The sequence below is a fragment of the Rhea pennata genome, chromosome 3 (genome assembly GCF_028389875.1).
Source record: "Rhea pennata isolate bPtePen1 chromosome 3, bPtePen1.pri, whole genome shotgun sequence".
NCBI classification, from domain to species: domain Eukaryota; kingdom Metazoa; phylum Chordata; class Aves; order Rheiformes; family Rheidae; genus Rhea; species Rhea pennata.
In genome coordinates this window covers 47,140,796-47,160,108 of record NC_084665.1, presented here as the reverse complement: position 1 = coordinate 47,160,108, position 19,313 = coordinate 47,140,796, and the positions used below count along the sequence as shown (strand labels likewise).

Below are 19,313 nucleotides of genomic sequence, written 5' to 3'. Positions count from 1 at the left end.
TCTTTCCCTGCTCCACCTCAGTATTGGCTAAGCTGGCTGTATTCATCAGGATTGGAAGAGTTGCTTGGTGTTCACTTGATACAAAATACTGTAGCTGAGACTGAAAAATATCACACTTGCTGCTTTTCTCTGACATGCTGAGGCTTCTACGGCGCTTTCCTTAGGCTGACGCATCCTGTCCACTGCACTGCTCCAGCTTGCTTCCCCTCACCAGTTGCAAGCTGCCTGCTTGCAAGACCCCTAGGTCTGGGGGCGATGGAGGCTTAAACGGTGGTGAGTCACAGCTGAACAGAAGCAGGAGGGCTGAGAGACCTAGAGGTACCTTTTTATTCCCTCTTTCAGAATTTTGTGGTTCTTCACAGCTTCTGTTACTGTTTGGCTGACTGGATAGTTCCACTCATTCATTTTACTGCAAAAGGGGGTCAGTCCTAGGCTCCTTTAGTAAGTGTTTATCAAGATGCAATTCATCATTATTTTAACTAGTAACTGTTCCCTTTTCACTACTAGGGTAACATAGTAGCCCTGCACTCAGCCTGACCTAGGGCCAACTAACTTATAAAAAGTGTTGTAGAGACATTTCGGAAAACAAAGGTCAACTGTATCGATTCCTGCTTTATTCATATTCCCGGTTCAGAGAGACAGGATTGATAAAAGCCTGAAGGTATCTGAGTGCAATATGGACAAAAGAAATTTCAAAGTTTCTCTTGTTACGTTGTTAAAAGGTCGCATGTAATTGAAATTGGTGTTACAGAGGAAGAGGGAAAAGCCTTGTTGTTGGTATGTGGTTTGGACAAAGAGTAGCAAGCTTTTGTAGCAGCTCAGCTTGTTCTGTCACGCACGTAACCAAACTGACTTGAAGCTGCATGTAACAATTACTCGGTATTTTTAAGCTGTACTTTCCCACCATGCACATTTCTTTCAAAGATATTTCCCTACTTTGTAGTGTTATGTGGTGAAGAGATACAGTTTAGCAACTGAAACACCAGGTGCAAAAATATTTATTTCCTGAAACACCTATTAATTGACTTAAACATTTTAAAAACAATAAATTTGTTATTATCTAGCTTGGCGGTCTGCACTGTATTTGAATTAGGGTTAGGAATATGGGCCGTAAAACCACCTTCTTGCATAAGAGAACTTAAAGGGACAAGATGTTGAAAACTTAATAAGTCTTAACAGTTCATCCTACTTTCCGTGCAGATGATGTCAGGGAGCGATGCCTTGAGACTTTTATGCATCTCTTAGTACAGATAACACCAGCCAAACATTCCAAGTTCCCCAATGCACAATACACTAGAATTAGCACTGCGAGCCTTTTAAAGTTTTTTAAGCTTTGAAGCTTAAACCCTTTTAGGCTTAAGTTTCATTTATAAAAGAGAAAGCATTTCTAACTTTGCATAAGTACATTCTGATGGCACCACTGGGACTTACTGAATGACACTGCGTAAGAATCTGTAGAACAGAACCTATAATTCCTGCAGAGACAGGGATTTTTGCTGTTTAATTCAAAAATAAGTAAAATCCAATGAAGACAGAAGTAGAAAATTCCTCTTCCAGATATAGGCAGGCAAAAGCTTTTCTGCTGTAATTTAAAAATTGCTTGCTTCACATACAGAAGTGATGATTAGTCCCAGTTTTGTTTTTAATTCACTGAAATGGTAAATTAAAACACACACAACTTTAAAAAGTTATGCTAAACATCATGCTTTTTATTTTGGGGAAAGAGCAAGAAAATAACAGTATTTCAAATGACTAGAAAAAGCCTCATATAAATACCAAAAGCACAGCAAATTATATTCAAAGCTGATACATTCGTAAGTCAAAGCATACAGTTGTGTATAAACTTATACACATAAGCACAGGCAACTCATTTAAATATAGGTATAGCCATTTGGATTATCTGTGTTATCATTCATTTTAGTTTTGGATGAGCAAAGTAATTAAATCAGGATTTAACATAAAATCCAAACATTGTCACAGAATAGCTTAAGAACTTAGAGTTACAGCACAAAATCTTTACTCTCGTTGCCCTTAAGTTCAGGTAAAATAGGCTGTCTTTTAAAGGGAATAAACAAAAACACTACCCTAAAACTCTTTGCTTTACCACTGCAACATCCTAGCCTTCACTGAAAATTAGGAAAGAAGTTACCCCAGAATTTGATCTCCAACTCCTTCTGTAAACTAAATGTGTGCCAGATGTGAACCATGCAAAAACCCTTTGAGATTTAAGCCCTTAATTATTAGCTTGTGTCAAGATTCAGGCACTGTGCTTTACAGCAATCTTCAGTATTAAACGTAAGAAATTAAAGTTATGTGCGTGGAGCTGATTTTACTTAAAATATAGAGGGCCAAAGACTGAGATAGTTGGCAACACATATATTCCAAGAAAATTAAGCATTACATATACACATTATGAAATAATAAAAACTTAACTGAGTGCTTTAATAAGTCCCGAAAACAAAAATAAGTTATACTTCAAAGAACAAGTTAGTATAAAAAGTTTTAACATATGCAAAGTATGTGCTCAAAATACTTATTTTGCATTTTTAAAAAGAGCTGTAGTCTACCTTACAGAAACAAAGTTCACCCAGTATAAAATATTGCAATTTGTCCCATTTTGTCATATGAGAGGTTTTCTTTATTCTTCATATGATCAAGAACACTTGCACAAGAGTTTATGTTATTCCAAGCCACATAGTGGCAGACAGACTATGTTTGAATCTGTGCTTTTACTATTTGGTATAGTAAAAGCTAAGGAAATAATTTTAGAATGGATTTTAGCAGGTCACAGAACTATGTTTATGCGAGAAATCTAGGCAATAGTATAAAAGTTAATGCCAAGTGGCAGTACCAAGAAAGTGAATTAGATCAACAGAAAAAAAGCTGCTGATAACATTCACTATCATACATAGAACTTTAGGCTAGGAACAAGGAAAAGTAAGTCGAAATCAGCTTAAGGAAAAACTTATTTAGAACTGTGTAAACAATCCGCCCAGTACAAAACTGGATGCAGCTGATAAGAGCAGAACTAGCTTAGTAGAGCTGAGGATGTGAATGCATCCATATACCTGTTCAAAAAGCATTTACCAGTATTGTTGACAAAAAAAAAAAAAAAAAAAAATCATCTATAGCTATTTACACCACAGTGGAGGCTTCCCTCCCCGCTTAAGAAATCATTAACTCAGGAAGTCACTGCTGTCTATGATTAAAATTCCAGTTATAAGCTACCAACATTTGTAAGTTGAAAACACCCACCTTGCAAATTCAATTGAAAACTCTTGTCAAACATGTTTGAGGACTCTTCAAAAGTTATAGTACAGCACTTTCCTCAAGTGGTATTTGCACGTGTAACTTGCACTGACAGCCTGTTAGAAGTAAGAGAATTTAACACAACTTGGGATAGCTGGGTGTTCCCCACAAGAAGAGAGATCCATGTAGATTCCAGTCATTCTTAGTGATGGGTATTACAGGGAAAGAAGGACAGAAGAATCTTCTTGTTCCTAGAAGTATTCCTCCTCTTCATCAAAAAAACCATTTTCCAGAGCATATGTGCAGTCTGCATTTGAGTCAGCTTGGCATGCACCTTTATATTCTTGAATGGACTCATACAAGGAGTACAGCTGACACAGTAATGACATATCTAGCTGCCGAAGGCCAACCTGATAGGGGAGGGAGAGCAGGGTGGGGGGAAAAAAGAAAACAGATGTTTGTATTACAGTTATGATTGTATTGGCAGTAGGATGTTCTTACACATACTTTTCAGGGCTAAACAAGAGGCTTGGTCTTGTTTACATTAAACAGTTAAGAAATGTGTAATCATAATTCATTTTCTAAGATGACAGACATCTCACTGGATAAACCAGATGAAAGAACAAGAAACACAGTGATGCTATACAGTACAACATTGACAAAGTGTTCTTCAAAATTTAGTCCTATTACCATGCCCTATTTAACTACTAACTAGCAGTGCAGTTCTATCTGAAATATTACATATAAACCTCAAAGTATTCCTCATTGTGCAAAAGACATACTTTACCAATATCTCTGCATGTTTTGTATATGTCTTTCTCACACAGTACTATCAAGGCAATTTTAAACAAAAATTATATAGTATAAAGTTGCAGATATGACCGTATTCCCACTTCATAGCTAAACCACCCTACTACAATTTACTGTATCAACATATATAGGCTGCTGACTGGTTTGCCTTTGACAAAGCTAAGTATGTTGAACACAATATAGTATACTACTTGAAAGCAGCAGAACTGAAGTAGAAGTGAGATAAGGGCACGCGTTATTGTCTGCAAAATCTCTAGAACATTTTCATGTGCTAGTCAAGAGTCCTCCTGGTACTCCCCAAGTTACATCAATTAGCTTGCTTTGTAATTAAGCACTAGTATTTTGGTCCCAAGCTTCTAAAATATGAGACCCAGATATAATCAGAGCCTTGAAGCAACATTAAAAAGATTATCTTATAGCCCACAACTTTATGTCAGATACAAAATGGATACTCTACACTAGAAAGTAAAACAAAGCTAGTCGTTCAATTCAAAGCAGTTTTTCCTCTCTCTGTGGCAACAAAATGGAGAATTCCATAGACATTTTCACCTGTCCAGATGAAATCAAACTAAATTTAGTTTTTCTCTTGCAAAGAATTAAAACCAGTACACGACTTAAAATTAAGAAGCAGCTCTTCCTGCCTAGATTTTACAGTAAGTGTTAAGCTGACAGGCAAAACCCAGTGATCCTCAGTTTCATAAAACAAAAGTTTTTGCTAGATTTCATACTTGAAGATGAGGGATAGGGGAACAGAGGAGAGGAAAGAGGATAAAAAAGTTCATCTGTATTGTAGTTTCACAGCCAGGCTACATATTGCACAGAATGAGAACTCTTACCTCAAAAATCTCTCCTTCCATGTCTAAATTTTAAGAATAGATAAATTCAACACATAAGAAAACCACAAGCAGTTAATTTTTTGTTGGCATTCTTAAAGTCTCCTCCAACTTGAATATACAATGACCTATGAGGTCATTTTTCTGAAGATGGAAGGAAGAAAAAGTTGAATATCACACACCGCAATGTCATTCCAATTTCAGAAAAACAGGATACAGCATCTTTCAAATCGGTATATATTACCTAGCCAAGAAGCTAAGGTATGATGTCCCCTGTAGATCAGAACATCAATACTTTTGCTTTTTAATGCCAAAACATGGAATAAGGCTGAAATGCTACACTAATTGCTATCAAATTATAGTCAAGCCATTCAGTACCTTCTACAACAGATCTATGCTGCTTCTTTTCTCCATTTCCATCCTTTTCTTTAATGGATAACACTACCTTCTCTCCCCTTGTTGTTCAAGCACAAGTTCTGCAGTAAGCAAAGCAAGTAAGTCACATGTATCTGCTACTCTTCCTTTCTCTGTATTGTATAAGGGGAAACCAGCATTTGTACAAATCCTCTTTTGCAGAAATTCTTAAAAGACATTTAATATTGTAGAGAGATATTGCTACTATATCCAAACACCTCTATCAACTCAAGTCCTGGCGAGGTAATTTCTTTAGACTTGTTAAGCTAACGAACATTTACCTGCCCAAGAATAAAGTCTGAACGTCCACCTTTAAAGGTGGCAGTTAATGAACTTTCCTCTTGCTCCATTTAAACAGATCGCTCACCTCAAATAAGAATTCTGTGAAGCTGGACTTAATACTATCACATATTAACATGAGAAAGATTAGACAGACTTACATTAGAGCTAAATGTTTGAAGGACAACAAGACTGCAGTGAAGAACTGTTCAAAGAGCCATTAAAAATAATAGTAATGAATTAAGCAAGAAAATATTCAAGTTGGAGACAGATGAGATTCTAGACACAAGATCACTTCCTAAGGAAAGCTTTACAATCTTTAACAACAGATTTCCTATCTCAGCTAGGTAAAAACACATAAGCATATTCTGTGACCAATTCTGCAATCTCAAAACTAGAAGTTGTCCAGTAGAATTAATGTAGTGGCCTTAACACCAAGTAGTTATATTTAATATCTTTTTTTGGTAGGTGTTCATCACTGTTGTCATCAATCAAACAAGAACAGTAAATCTATCAAGAAAAATGCAGCCTCTAGCTCTTGGCAACTCTTGAGCACGATCTCCAAGATAGCAGAAGCCCAAAGAAACGTCCAAGTTTGCTAGTACAAGCATAAAGTTCTTAATCCAGGCTAATCTGCATTTGACTCTGAAGTTTTATCAGGGCACCTACAAGACAACCTAATGCACATTCCTATGCTATCACCTCTTTTCCTCAAGACTGCAGTTCTGAGGCAACCTTTTATTTCCTCCCTCCCCTTACAGAGGGCCTAAATCCACCACATTCCCATCTTCGGAAACATATGCAGGATATCTTGCTTGATCATGCATGGGAAGATGCTACTAAGTACTTCTTCCCTATACCAATCCACCATTAAAATTTTAAAATAAGCTCAATAGATATTCTGTCTCTGACTTGTCCAAGGAAGAATGTTCAATATTAATGTGCTATTATTTCCCTGAAGAAAGATAGCCTATTTGTATGTGAGAGTCTCTAATTTGTGTGGGTCACTAAAAAGCACACCTGGTACAGAAGAGACTCTTGCTCTCTTTATGAGCAAGTCTTCAATGTGTTAGGAGGTAAAATATCTTTTCTCCAGAAGTGTTTCATCAAATTATGCTCAACAGAGTATCAAAGGGGAATCCTAATACCAAATGACTTTAACAACCATCTCGTTTGATTTTTCATTAAGAAAAACAGACTTTTATAACAAGAGTTACCTTTGCTTTTTTGGAAAGGATTAAGATCTTATCTTTGTTTCCCTTTAGAGCACTATAGGGAAAAGAGAACACCCTATATTTGATACCTGCTTGTGTTTCTTGTAAATATAGAAATTGCCAGCTCGCATTGAAATACAACCATCTCAAACTATTTTTAAACTACAGTTTGAAACTCCTACAACAGAGTAAAATTTCAGCAGCCTTTGTCATTCCACAAAAAGGACTTCCAGCAGAACATTCTACGTTCAACTGTTTTTATTTACCATGAGAAGAAGGCCTTAAAGCAGGCAGCTTTTAGCTATATCATATTGTGTATGTTTCAGAACATTAACTGCATAACGCTGAGGTTCCTTACCAGTCATTACAACTGCATCTGGCATCAGCAAAGCACCAACACCCAGACTGGCGTTTAATCAAAAGGTGTGCCAAATTGCTGGGAGGAATTTTAGTAATACTGCCACGTTACAGAATCAAAACAAAGTCTTGAAGAAAACTATGTTTAAGTGCACTTCATTTGAACCAAATGAACTATATATTTGAACTATTCCGTATATTAACTCCAGTGTTTTGAAATGGGTGTCAAATTCAAATGGATGTCCCTGAACAAAGTCTTCATTATACAAACCTGAGTTTTCAGGGAATGGAAAAAAAAAGCCAAAACAATTAAAAAAAAAAAAAAAAAAAAAACACTACATAGGCTGGTAGTAACTACAAGTTAGTTTCCTGTAGTCTAAGCTGATTTTTCTTTTTAACCGGCGGGACGAGCGGCCCTACAGCGGCGCGGGGGGCCCTTCCGGCCGCCGTACGGCCGTTAAACGGTCGCGCCGCGCCACCCCCACCCCCCGCGGCCGTTGGCGCGACCCCTCCCCCCCCTCCCCCCAGCCGGCCGCGCGCCGCCTCCGCGCCGAGCCGCGCGCCCGCATCGGCCTCCTGCCCCCGGCCACGTCGGGCCCCCGGGGCCGCCCGCGGTCGGGCCGAAGGGCGGCCCCGCCGCCGCTGCGCGCCCCCCGCCCGCCGCGGGCGGCCTGAGGCGGGAGGCGGCTTTCCGCCAGCTGCAGCTCGCCTCGCCCTGCGGGAGGGCGGGCAGCCGGCGGGAGCGCCCCCGGCACCGCCGCAGGCGCTGCGGGCGCCCCCGGGAAGGGAAAACCCCAGCGCGCCGCCGAGAGCCGCCTCGGGGGCGGAGCGGCCGCGGCCCCGGCCTGCGCCCCGCGCCGCTCACCATCTCCTTGCGGAGCAGGGCCAGCGCCGCGTCCAGGTTGGGAGGCTTGGGCGGCCGCGGCGAGCCTCGGCCGCCGCCGCTCAGCTCGTCCTGGATGCGGGATTTCTGCGCGTAGAGCCGCTCCAGGTCCCGCCAGCGCCCGCCCTGGCCGCCGCCGGAGGAGGAGGAGTTCAGCAGCCCGCTCAGGCTCTTGGGCAGCGGCGGCAACCCCGAGCCGCCGCCGGGCCCCAGCAGCCCCGGCCCGCTCATGCTGCGGCGGCGGCGGCGACCGAGCGAAAGAGGCGCCTCCGCCCCGCTGCGGGAGGCGCCGCCCGGAGCCCGCCCCGCCTCCGGGCTGCGCGGGCGGGGCAGGGCCGGCGCGGGCGCCGGGGGCGGGCGCGGAGGAGCCGCCAGCGGCGGGGCGGCGGCGGCCGCAGCGCAGGTGCGTGCCGGGGGGTAGTGGGCCGGGCCGGGCCGGGCCGGGCGGCCGCTGCGGCGCGGTTAGGAGGGGAGGGCTCCTCCCCTGTTAAATGCCGTATCAAAAGTCTGAGCGCTACAGCTACACGATTCTGTGTACCCACTCTGAGAATGAAACCACTCAATCAGCACTAGGAATCGCGCTCTCTTTTGTGCTGGGTTTATTCGTAAATCAATTAAATGTTCTGGTTTAGAGAAATACCCCCAGGCTTTTGTGACAGGGTGATTGAAAGGGTGCCCTGCCGCCGCGTGGGGCAGGACACGACCTGGCTTGGGAACCCCGGGAGCTGCCAGCATGGCCCGAGCTCCCGTGTCGTACAAATACAACCACAGCATGCCGCTTCTGAAGTGCTGTTTCTTCACCATCTTTATTTGCCTTATTTTTGCAAAAGATCCATTTTAAGGTAAACGGCTTGGCTGCTGGACAGAGGCCTTGGTAACGGCCGGTTCCCCTAAAGACCCAGTGTGGTGCGTAAGTAGAAGTTAGGAAGTCTTTCTGACTGGCATGAAATAACGTATGTTCATCTGCTTCCTTTCAGTGATGCTCTTTGTAGCATGCAGCAGGTGCCATCTGTGGCAAATGCCAAGTGTTTTTTTCCTAACAGGGCTGCATCTCTGGAATCTGTTGAACGAATTATGCCAGATTTGGATCATTAATCTGAGCTTGCATCTTTATGAGGCACACAAAATGTCAAGGCAAGTAGATTTTTGAAGATGGAGAAAAGTTAATCTTTTCTCTGCTAAGAAGTTTCTTGACTTTAAATATAGCAGAGCTAGCACTTCTTTGTGGTATTGATATACCTAACATTAATTTTACAGTTTCTGTCACTCTCCAAGTCTGACGGAAAGGTCTTGAAGATCTTTCAGTATTTTTACAACAGCTCAGAGCTGAAGGTTGAAAAGTCAAAACCAAAGAAGCATACAAAATTGAAGTCATAGGAGCACATTGCCATTGCAAATCCAGTTTGTTAGAAACAGGTGTGTAGAGGTGCAATCATGTTGCCACAAAGCTAGTTTGATTTTGGAGTTTTCTGTTCAAGAAATAACCAGATATGGCCATTTTAAATATTTGAATTAAGCCATTTCATTATTATCAGTTTTTCTCCCAGGCTCACAGGCTTTTTCATGGTTTAAATCTTATCAAACTTTGTGGCAATTGTTTTAAATCAGCTTCAGTGGAGGAATCTTTTGCCAGTTTGTATTTACATGCTACTTCAGGACTGATTTTAAGACTATCTGATTTACATTTTAATGCTTTGTAGATTAGAGTCAAGAAGATCTTTTTTCTTCCCATTTATCATGATGTGACTTTGCCCAAAGGGTTGATTATGAAAGATAAAATAGTGCTTTTAGCTTTTATGAAACTAAATTAAGTTAAAACCATTCCTATTGTAAATTAAAAATGTGAACAAAACCCTCTTCCTTCTAGCCCAAGAGCATGTGACAGCAAAAATATTGATTCCATTTGCTAAAGATATAAGCATTGTATTACTGTGCTTATTAGTGGATGCATTTATTTGCTCTTATTCTACACCCCCCTCTTTATCAGATGACAGCTGTTTGGAAAAGCTTGTGAATATTCTTTTTTTATTAGGCGAGCTAATTAGGTGATGATGTTAATCATCATTTTTTTGAAAAAAATGCTTGCCTGATCATATTAGATCTTAAGCGCATTTTTTTACACTCATGTTCTTTAGACATCTTGGTGCCAAATCATTACTATTGTAGAAATTTTTATGCTGGCTTGCTGCACAATTTTGCCAACTGAAAAGTCAAACGATTTACTTTTTTGGTTCTGAGTGACTCTTTTCTCAGTTGGCAAACTTATCTAACCTTCATTCATATTAAATTCATAGCTATCTTTTAAAATCTAAATCAACTGCTTTATTTAGTCTGACCTAGTTATGCCGTGGTGATAATGGAGGCTGAAGTCTTTTGCAATTATGTCTTTTGGTTATGGAGTAAGCTTTCTTTAACTATAAATCCATCAGTCTTTGCTGTTTTAAAAAAATGAACTGCAGAAATGTATTACTGTTCTTAGCTATCCTTTGTTAAAGACATTACCTAAAAATACATTAAAAATACATCTAATTTAAGCCATAAAGAATGAAGTAGTACCAGAATAGAAGTATCCCATCCCATTTCCTTATGCAAATGCTTTATGGTATATTTTAAATTATGTGTTCATAGGCATTTTTTTCCTTTCCTCGTTCATGAAGAATGGACACAATGGTTGTGTATCGTTTGTACATCACTTACTAGTATTCCTCTTTCCAATTGTGATCTGTATTCATCACAGTGTAGCTTTAATTAATAAATTAATTTCTTGCTGTCTTTTCTATGATGCTCTTCCCTATAATATCTAACTTACTTACAAATGTTAATGAATTCATCTTTATGACAACCCTGTGATAGAAGATAGTATTACACTATACAGAGGGAACTAAGACATTAGGAGCTTAAGGTTACTCATGGTAAAAAATGGCTACTAGTTTTAAATGCCTGCTTTGTGATTCCTAGGGCTGATTTTCCATAGAAAATAAAGCTCACTGCAGCAGTTTAACATGTAGCAACCCAAAATGTCTGTTTAGCCCCTTTAATTGAATGTTACTTCCCCCTACAGAACTGACAGAAGGACATGTACCTGCGGTTTAAGCTACCCTGCACAGAGCAGCACCTTTGCTCAGATGTTTTCATTAGTGATTTAGATTAAAACTCCCAGACTTCGCAGTGATGTGGCTAAGGTCAGATTTTGTCCACTGTGCTGCAGGGATGTCTTAAACTTGCCAAACAAGGTGCACCAGAGCTCAGCTGTCAATGCCATCAGCATTTTTAAGTCCTGTTTGTTTTGCAGGATGTCTCTCATTGGGCTAACTTGCAATCACGATTGCTCAGCAAAGACAGGTCAGGTTCCAGATATCACAAACTATGGAAAAATATGGAAAACAAATTGATAATTAGTGGTATGTGCTTTATTTTTCCATTTTCTCATGTAGTCTGAAAATCTGACCACATTATTTCTCGTGAGGCCTGTGGTCTCCCTCCCTGGTATGGGAGTACAGAGATCATGCTGTTCCTTGATGTTCTGGAAATGATGTGAAATGCAGTCCTTTTGACTGAGGAGAATTTGGAAGTTGCTGGACATAACTGACACCAAAAATACTCCCAGCAAGGCTGGTATCCTTAGACCCAGAGCACAAGTCTCTCTTGTTTAAGTTATCTTTTATATGGGTCTGCTACCACATAGACACCCAAGAAAGACACCTCAGATTTTCACTGCGTGGTTCAGAATTAATTGCTAGAAACACAGGAATACTGAGGGGATCCAGGCTTCTGCTTGAAATTCTTGGGGAAATGTATTCTTGAGGTTAAAAACCACTTGTTCTCCCAGCCTGTTCCTCTTGCCTTTGTTACTGTTGTTTCCACCAGTTCCTATCCTCGTCCTTGCACGGCCCCTGTTCCACATCATTGTCACTTGGCTTATTGTTTCTGACCCCTTAGTTCCTATCCCTGCCTTTTGCTTTTGTCCCTGTTTCTCCAGCTGGCACACATGCACTGTCACTGTTGTCTTCCTCAGCTTCTCTTTGCTATCTAAATCTGCTCTTTATCCCTCTGTAGTGAAGTCAGACTGCTAATTCTTACTCTTTCATAAAAAATAAAAAGAGCAAAATTTTGAAAACAGGGAAAGGAGGAGAGAAGGAAATTGTAGAAGGAGGGCTAGGTACTGTGGAAAGCTGGTTAGGACTGTCCAAAGCAAGGGCAATAGATTCAGAAGGAAGCAGGCATCAGAAAGGGATTAAATGTAGGGACTGGTACTTAGAGGTCTCTAAGTGTGTATGAGTAACAAGTTCACCACTGAAGGCACCTTGCAGCTAGCTGTAATGTGCATGTAGGTGTTTTCTTCTTCTTTTTTTTTTTTTGTTTGCAGATGGCAGCTGTTCAAACTGGAGCTCTGTTTCTCCCATCTAGGTGTGAGACCCCTTTTCACAATGAGGATGATATGAATTTTTGAAATAATTTATGCCCATCATAAAGCAGCGAGAGGCAGTGGGAAAATCCAAAGAGCATGTGCATGTGGCAAATAACCAGGTATGTTTCTGCAATGACTGTGGATGTGATTCTCCTCTCACACTGATTTTTGCATTGGAATCAGTTACCAAATACTTCTGTTTTGTGTTGCAGAGAGAAAAGAAAAAAAATCAGTCTGTGTTTTCATATCAGAACTTGTGATTTAGGATCATAGGAAGGATCATGCTGCCCAGAAGAAACAGGGACTTGGTCTGATAATGCAAGTAAAATTGGTAGGACTTATAGTTGAGATAACCAACCGTTTATTTTCCTGATAATGCCAAAATCTGTTTTGTTTATGTCCCTGGTTAACCTTAGATCAAACCATAAATCTTCTTCACAGTACATCACTGTGCTCTGCAACACTGGTTTTAAAATCTCCTCACTTTGTCCTCTCACATTATTAAATTAGATGTAAATGTAACAGTATCAGTCTTTTCTTTCTATCTCCCCACTCTCATAGATTTTTCCTCATTACATTAGCTCTACTAGAAAAAGATTTGTCATTTAAACCACACCATATTCATATTACTGCAATGTCCTTGTCTTCAGAATTTCTGTGGAATTAACAAAGGACAGCCATTTTAGTGTTTCATATCAGCTGCTAAAAACAAATCCACAAAAATGGAATGAGAAACAATGGTCTGTTGTAGGAATTAATCATTTCAGTATTATGTGAAAATCACAGGCATGAAAGAGCACAACAGAATTTTGTTAGATAATTATATAATAAACTAGCTCATACACACAGCTCTTAATGGCTTTGAAAATCTTCCCTTAGTCTTTTTTTACTATGTCAGAAACACAAAAGAAAAAAAGGACTTTCAAAGTGCCTTTACAGTTCTGATATGCTTTGGGGTAGAAAAACATTGGTCTATTCAAAATGACAGCTTGAGGGGTATTTGGTACTGTTGCTCTTCAGTTCAGTGTGTTAGCCTCACAACAACAAGCTTCTTACTCTTAACAGTACAGACTTGACTTACAGTAACAGCTTTCCAGAATCTGATTACTGAAAGCAGATAGCCAGGAGATCAGAGCTACAGGCTTTAAAGGTATTTGTCTTATTATCCTAGTGACACTGAGCAGACTCTTTCCTTCAGTGAGATCTGCATTGGGGTCAAACCTTGAGGATGTTCTCTAAGCTGTGCTGAGGTCATTTGAGGTAAAAATTATGGAAGTTCTAAATCTGCAGGCAAAATTGTATGGCAGAAATTAAGTGCTACTAAAAAGAGATGACTGCTGATGTGCGGAAGAAGTGAGGATGATTTGTGCTTATGGAATACACAATCTTCAGACTCTCTAGCAATTTGATATCTATCTTGAAGCATTTTTGAGTGGGGAGAAGTAGTCGTTTTTTCAAACAGATTTATTTATTTTTCTGCAAAATGTACTTAATATTCAATTGTAAGCAAATAGGGAAGTTTCTATATACTACTATGCTCAACTAATATTAACAAAGAGATCATATTTCTTGCTTCCTTCTTGTGTGTTCTCCCTTAAATAAATGTGTAAATGTTTATTTTAAACTGTCTGAATACATAAATGTGTTAGATAACATAGCCCCATAAGACAGATGTAGATTATGTTGCTCTCAAGATGAATACTTCTCTTCAGCTATGAATGGCTATAATGCTTGCTCTTGGATGGCATAATTTCATATTCAGATGTACCTGTGTTCTTGAAAAATGACCCTTTTCTTCCACAAATGCAGCTAGACACATTTGTGCCTGCAATGAATTACTGAATGATCAAATGCAAATCTGAGGCCATAAAAAATTAATACCCTTCAGTTCAGGTAAATCAAATTCCATTATCACAAACCACCTTCTGCCTAGACTAGAATACTACCTGGTGGTGAAAACAGCCTCCACTCCTATTCAACCTGTCACAAGGGGGAAATGACTGGTAGACTGGAGTAGATATTCTTCCTTCCAGCAGCTCTGCACAGAATTAACAAGGCTGGAGTGTATGTCTGAGAACACACAGTTCTGAACCTGAAGAGAGGCTGAGCCAAAGCTTGCGGAGCAACAGTCAGATATCCTCGCATATACCTAAATGTCTTTACGTAATACTGAAATTCAGCCAGTTCTGAGGTAGGCCAAGAGCAATAATTTAACAGTGCATGAAATTATTTCTAAACAGTTTAGAGGAGAAACGTACTCTGTGTAATTGAAAGTTCACTTAGGTAGATAGAATGTAATTACCTGGCACAGGTAGAGGAGCAAAGCTATTGTGAGTCTCTGATGAAAACTGTCATCAGTTATTTAATGGCCAACATGTGATTAGAATTTTTGTTTCATATTTCATACAAGAACAGCACATTCAGCAACCCAGTGACCCCTAAACTCAATGCAGGGGCACTCAGTAATTACTGACTCAGAGGTAGATGTTCTACTTGGTGAACTATGATCATTGCTTCTTGCAGCATTTTATATATGACTCCTAAACAGCAATAAGACTGTGCCTTAGTCAGTTTGTGGGATCAGATTTGTATAATGGTATAGACAAAGGAATAACTTTAAAATACTACCAGTGTTTAAAACTAAAATATGTATAGCAAACATAATGCTTGCAAATAACTTTTTTTTCGCATAGATGCCTATGATATCAGCTTCTAACCTGATATGAACCTGTCAGAGAAGTATTATCAAAGCAGTTCATGTTTCAAATGGTGTGAAAACAGTTCACCCTCATTTTTCCTCCTTTGCTTTTATAAATGGCTTTCTCAGGCTCTACAAGCTGAGTGGTTGCTTCTCTGCCTCCTCCTTCCACCCAAGAACTTTAGCTCTGCCTGCCAATGGATCCCATCACAGGCTGAAATCTTGTGTTCTCTCCAAGTCCATCACTCTTCACATTTTTTTCCAGCCAGACATCATTGTCCCAGACAGATGCCTAGACCAGGAGAATCACATCCAAAGCAGTGGGGGGATCCAGAGTTCATCGTACCTCTGTGAAGTCGTGTCAGCTTCATTTCCTTTTCAGAGTTGCTCTGTAATTGGCAAGTGAGCGTTGTTCTGAAGTACACTGATTTCTGCTCATACTTCAAGCACCTGTTGTATCACTGGAGACAACTCACACATGTGGCAGGATCAAACTGTATAATAATTCAGTCATTACTTTGCCATTTTGCAACTTGGTGCCAGCTGGAACACAGCATAGAGAGGGCCTAAAACAGAAAGCAATCTACAGTGTGTGTTAAGGTTCCTAAAGGAAACAAAAAACCCAAACCAAACCAAAACAAAAAAACAAACCTCCTCCAGTGGGAAGTGTGATAACTAGTATCCACAAAGACGGGAAACTGCAAAAAACAAACATCTGTGCTGGAAATGAGATTGGATCAAGTAAATTACTCCAGCCTTAACCAGTCACTGACGTGAATAAGCAGGCATACAAACAAGTTAGGAGAGAACATGGATTTTTGAAAAGTTCAGCAAAATAAGAATCATTTTGCCAGCGCAGAAATAACTAAAGAATTCTTTGTTATGTTTTGTTAAATAGGCAAAGGCACATGGAATTCTATAGAGAGTGCCTGAATATGAACCATCAGAAATATGATTTCTAACAATTCCAACACTTATCATGGAAACAAACTTTTTGATAACATAACATTGTATAAATTCATTGTTTCATAGATTGCTGTTTCTTTATTTGGGTACGTTTTGTGCATCAATAACTAGAAACTTTATGCTGACATATAAATGTAGTTAATAGTAAAAAAATACATTAGGCTGAATATTTATTTACAGTGAAATTCACCCTAAAAAAATCAGTTTTAGGGCCTATCAGACTTAATTTCCATTTGCTTCTGAAAGCCTGCTAGTGAGACAAAAGTGGTAGAGATTTTTTTACAGCTGTGAGTTTACAGATCTAAGAAGAAAAAGGACCATATTCCTTTCCAGTCTCCCAACTTTCTTGGCTTTTCTTTTAAACTAGAACAGAGTTAAAACAATGTAATTTATGCAAGGCCACAAAACCCCCTATAATGTGAGAAATAAGATCTGTAGTGCAAAGTATATGTGCTTTAAGTTCACTTTTTCATTTTCATATAGTCACTTTTTAGAGTACAATTGTTCTTTAATTCTGAGCTTTTTAAACTTCTTTTGGGAATCTCAGTGACTTGAAAAAACTTTAATGTGTTTCATAATTCCAGTCAGTTTTCAGCTGTGAGCAGAAAATAACAGAAAACTAGCTCTTTTATTTTCAAAACATTATTATTGAAGTTTCCAAAATAGAATCAACATTATTCTGTCAGTGTTCTGGAAGCAGGTTATTTGCATCCTGTTCTTTTGATGTAGTCATTTATATTTACAAACTTTATTCTTGCCAAGTCATTCCTTGTGCTAATTCTGTTTTGAAACAGTTAAAGAAAGATAAGATAATTTTATATCACTTTGGTGAACTATCATAGAACAGAAAATAAACAAGTAATAACTTATAAATACCCCTGGTATGTTCAGGAGACCTCTAGGCATTTCTAAGACCAGCCCCAAAATTTTGTATCTAAATCTCATTAAAATCAGTGACAGTCTCTTCCCTGACTTCAGTTGTAGAGGGGATTGGGTTAGGTTTTCAAACTGAAATAAGCTCCACATAGAAGGCATAGGCATGTCCTGTTCATTCTGCGAGTGGTGTTCAACCTCTCCAAGACAAGCTCACTTTGTTCTCTGCAGGAGGCAGAAGCCTCGCTCTACCCCGTGCAAAGGGTTGCGCTTCACCGAGTAGCCGAGTTCAGCACAGAACTCAGGCTTCACTCCCACTGAAGGTGGGCAGAGGTGTTAGTGTTTTGCAGAAGAAGGTTGGACCTGGCTGAGGGAGCCAAGCAGGGACATTGACTACACAAAGTGGGTTGTTCATTCTCTAATGTTTGCATTGATTGAGGACAGTATTCTCCAACAGCTGGGCTGCAAACTCCAGAGAGATTATGCAGCTGGGACATCACAAGGTGTTGAAATACAACTGAAAGCAGAGAAAATCTCAGTCCACCACTTCTGCTCTATTCTAGTCTGCAAGAGGAAATGTTCTCTCTCTCAGTTTCTCAAAAACAGACATGTAAATACACTAACTATGTATAAAGGCTAACCATAGCTATTGCAAATATGCAATTGTTATTCTATTTTCAGAGTAAACAGAGTTGTGACTGTTCTGTATTTCAGGTGAGGTGTGGTCACTTGAAAAGACCAAGAAACATTTGTCAAATGCATCCAAACAGCAGCAGTGACTCTTACAGTGGTTTGTAATGCATCAAAATACAGCACAGCATAGTGCTAAATCAACACATAGAGGAATTCTTTGAAGCCAGCAGAGAATGCAGCTGTGTTGACAAGGGAGGAAAGGACATATAGCCTTCTTAGCCTTTCATCCTATAAATCCACATCTTCCTGAACTACCTATCTGGCACTGTCCTTGGGAAAATGGGCTTTTTGGGAGTAGTGCAAACCTGACATAACCGTAACCACCTGAGATAGTTTTAGAGAGCTCTGCTGAATCAGTGCACTAACAGTATTTGGAATTTCTTTCTCTGCAAGAAACGATAGTAGATTTTGCTGAAAACCTTGTCCTGATCATTGTGACCAACCACTACTCCCTGCTCTTGAAAAGTTGGTTGATGGCTATAGTGTCAGGATATTGTGTGGGTTCAAAAAGACCGAATTTAAAAATTGCTCTGTTGCCCTTTTACCTAAGGCAGCTAGGTCCTTATAGCAACACTGATTTACCAGGTAGAGTTCGTAGATAAGTAATAGTTCAGTCACATAAATATGGATCAAAAAAGACTGTCATTTATAATATTGGCCCACGTAAAGCATGCTATCAGATAGTTTTAACACAGAAAACAGAAAATCTGAGGAAAGATTTCACTGAATTAAGTATTTATGGGAATATTTTATCACATTTCACAGATGTCCACTAAACAGTTTTCTTCATTGCAGGCAGGCACTTAACATGCATGATCTGTAAATATTACTTGCCATACTGCCAGGGACATGAGATGATCTGAGGGACTGTAGGTGACCATGCCCTCGACTGCCGTGGTGTGATAGCATCACTGCCTTGCTGCAAGTACACTAGCTGTGCAGGTAACCTATCTTTATTGTTGTCCTGATTGATTTTCAAGCTACTACTCCCTCTTGCTGACACATCTAAGTCTAGTTCAACCTTTCTCAGTTTTAATCCTCCTCAGCTTTTTTCCCCCCTTTTTGTAGCTACATAGTAATACCTTTACCATTGCTGATTGAGAAGCCTTGTTTTATCTGATTATCCCTTTTCCTCAAAACTTATCCTGGAAGCATACATGTGCTTCCAGATCCACTCTAACATTAACATAGCAGAAATAGAGCAGGCCACTTAGGTGCATAATACATTTGTCTCACCCAGCTTGAGCAGATGGGAAGGAAAATAGCTGGAGATAGCTCAGCTCAGCTCCCCTCAGGCACTTCTCAGATGGCAGTGGTAGTGCAGATTGGCAATACCCAGCTGCCTTAATTTTGTCCTCTCAGATGACAGAAGCAACCTAGCCTGAACAAAGCATTATTCCCTTCTGGCTCTTCCTCTCCTTCCAGTTTACAGAACTGTACAACTACATTGTTTTAAACATTGCTTGTATAGTATTTTTCTCAGTCATCATGCAGTGCTTCATTTCTTTTGGTATTAAGGCAAAAAGTAAATAATGGATATATAAAAAACAGGCTGCTAAATTAAACACACAAGCGAAACAAACAAAAACAGCCTAGGTTAAAAGAGGACTAAATATAGTGATATTAATAAGACTTT

General features: G+C 39.7%; 1 protein-coding gene and 1 long non-coding RNA gene across 2 annotated transcripts; one reads left to right on the top strand and one right to left on the bottom strand.

Moving 5' to 3' along the window:
- Positions 1-1,688: 1,688 nt before the first annotated feature.
- Positions 1,689-8,286, bottom strand: FAM89A (family with sequence similarity 89 member A). The gene is made up of 2 exons (XM_062573668.1): positions 8,022-8,286; positions 1,689-3,659 (listed from the first exon to the last, which is right to left on the bottom strand). The coding sequence occupies exons 1-2, from the start codon at positions 8,268-8,270 to the stop codon at positions 3,501-3,503; spliced, it is 408 nt and encodes a 135-aa protein (XP_062429652.1). The 5' UTR covers positions 8,271-8,286; the 3' UTR covers positions 1,689-3,500.
- A 4,161-nt stretch (positions 8,287-12,447) lies between these two features.
- Positions 12,448-12,969, top strand: LOC134138492 (uncharacterized). Its single transcript, XR_009957906.1, has 2 exons — positions 12,448-12,566; positions 12,660-12,969. It is a non-coding gene; the product is annotated as an uncharacterized LOC134138492 (long non-coding RNA).
- The last annotated feature ends 6,344 nt before the right edge of the window (positions 12,970-19,313 follow it).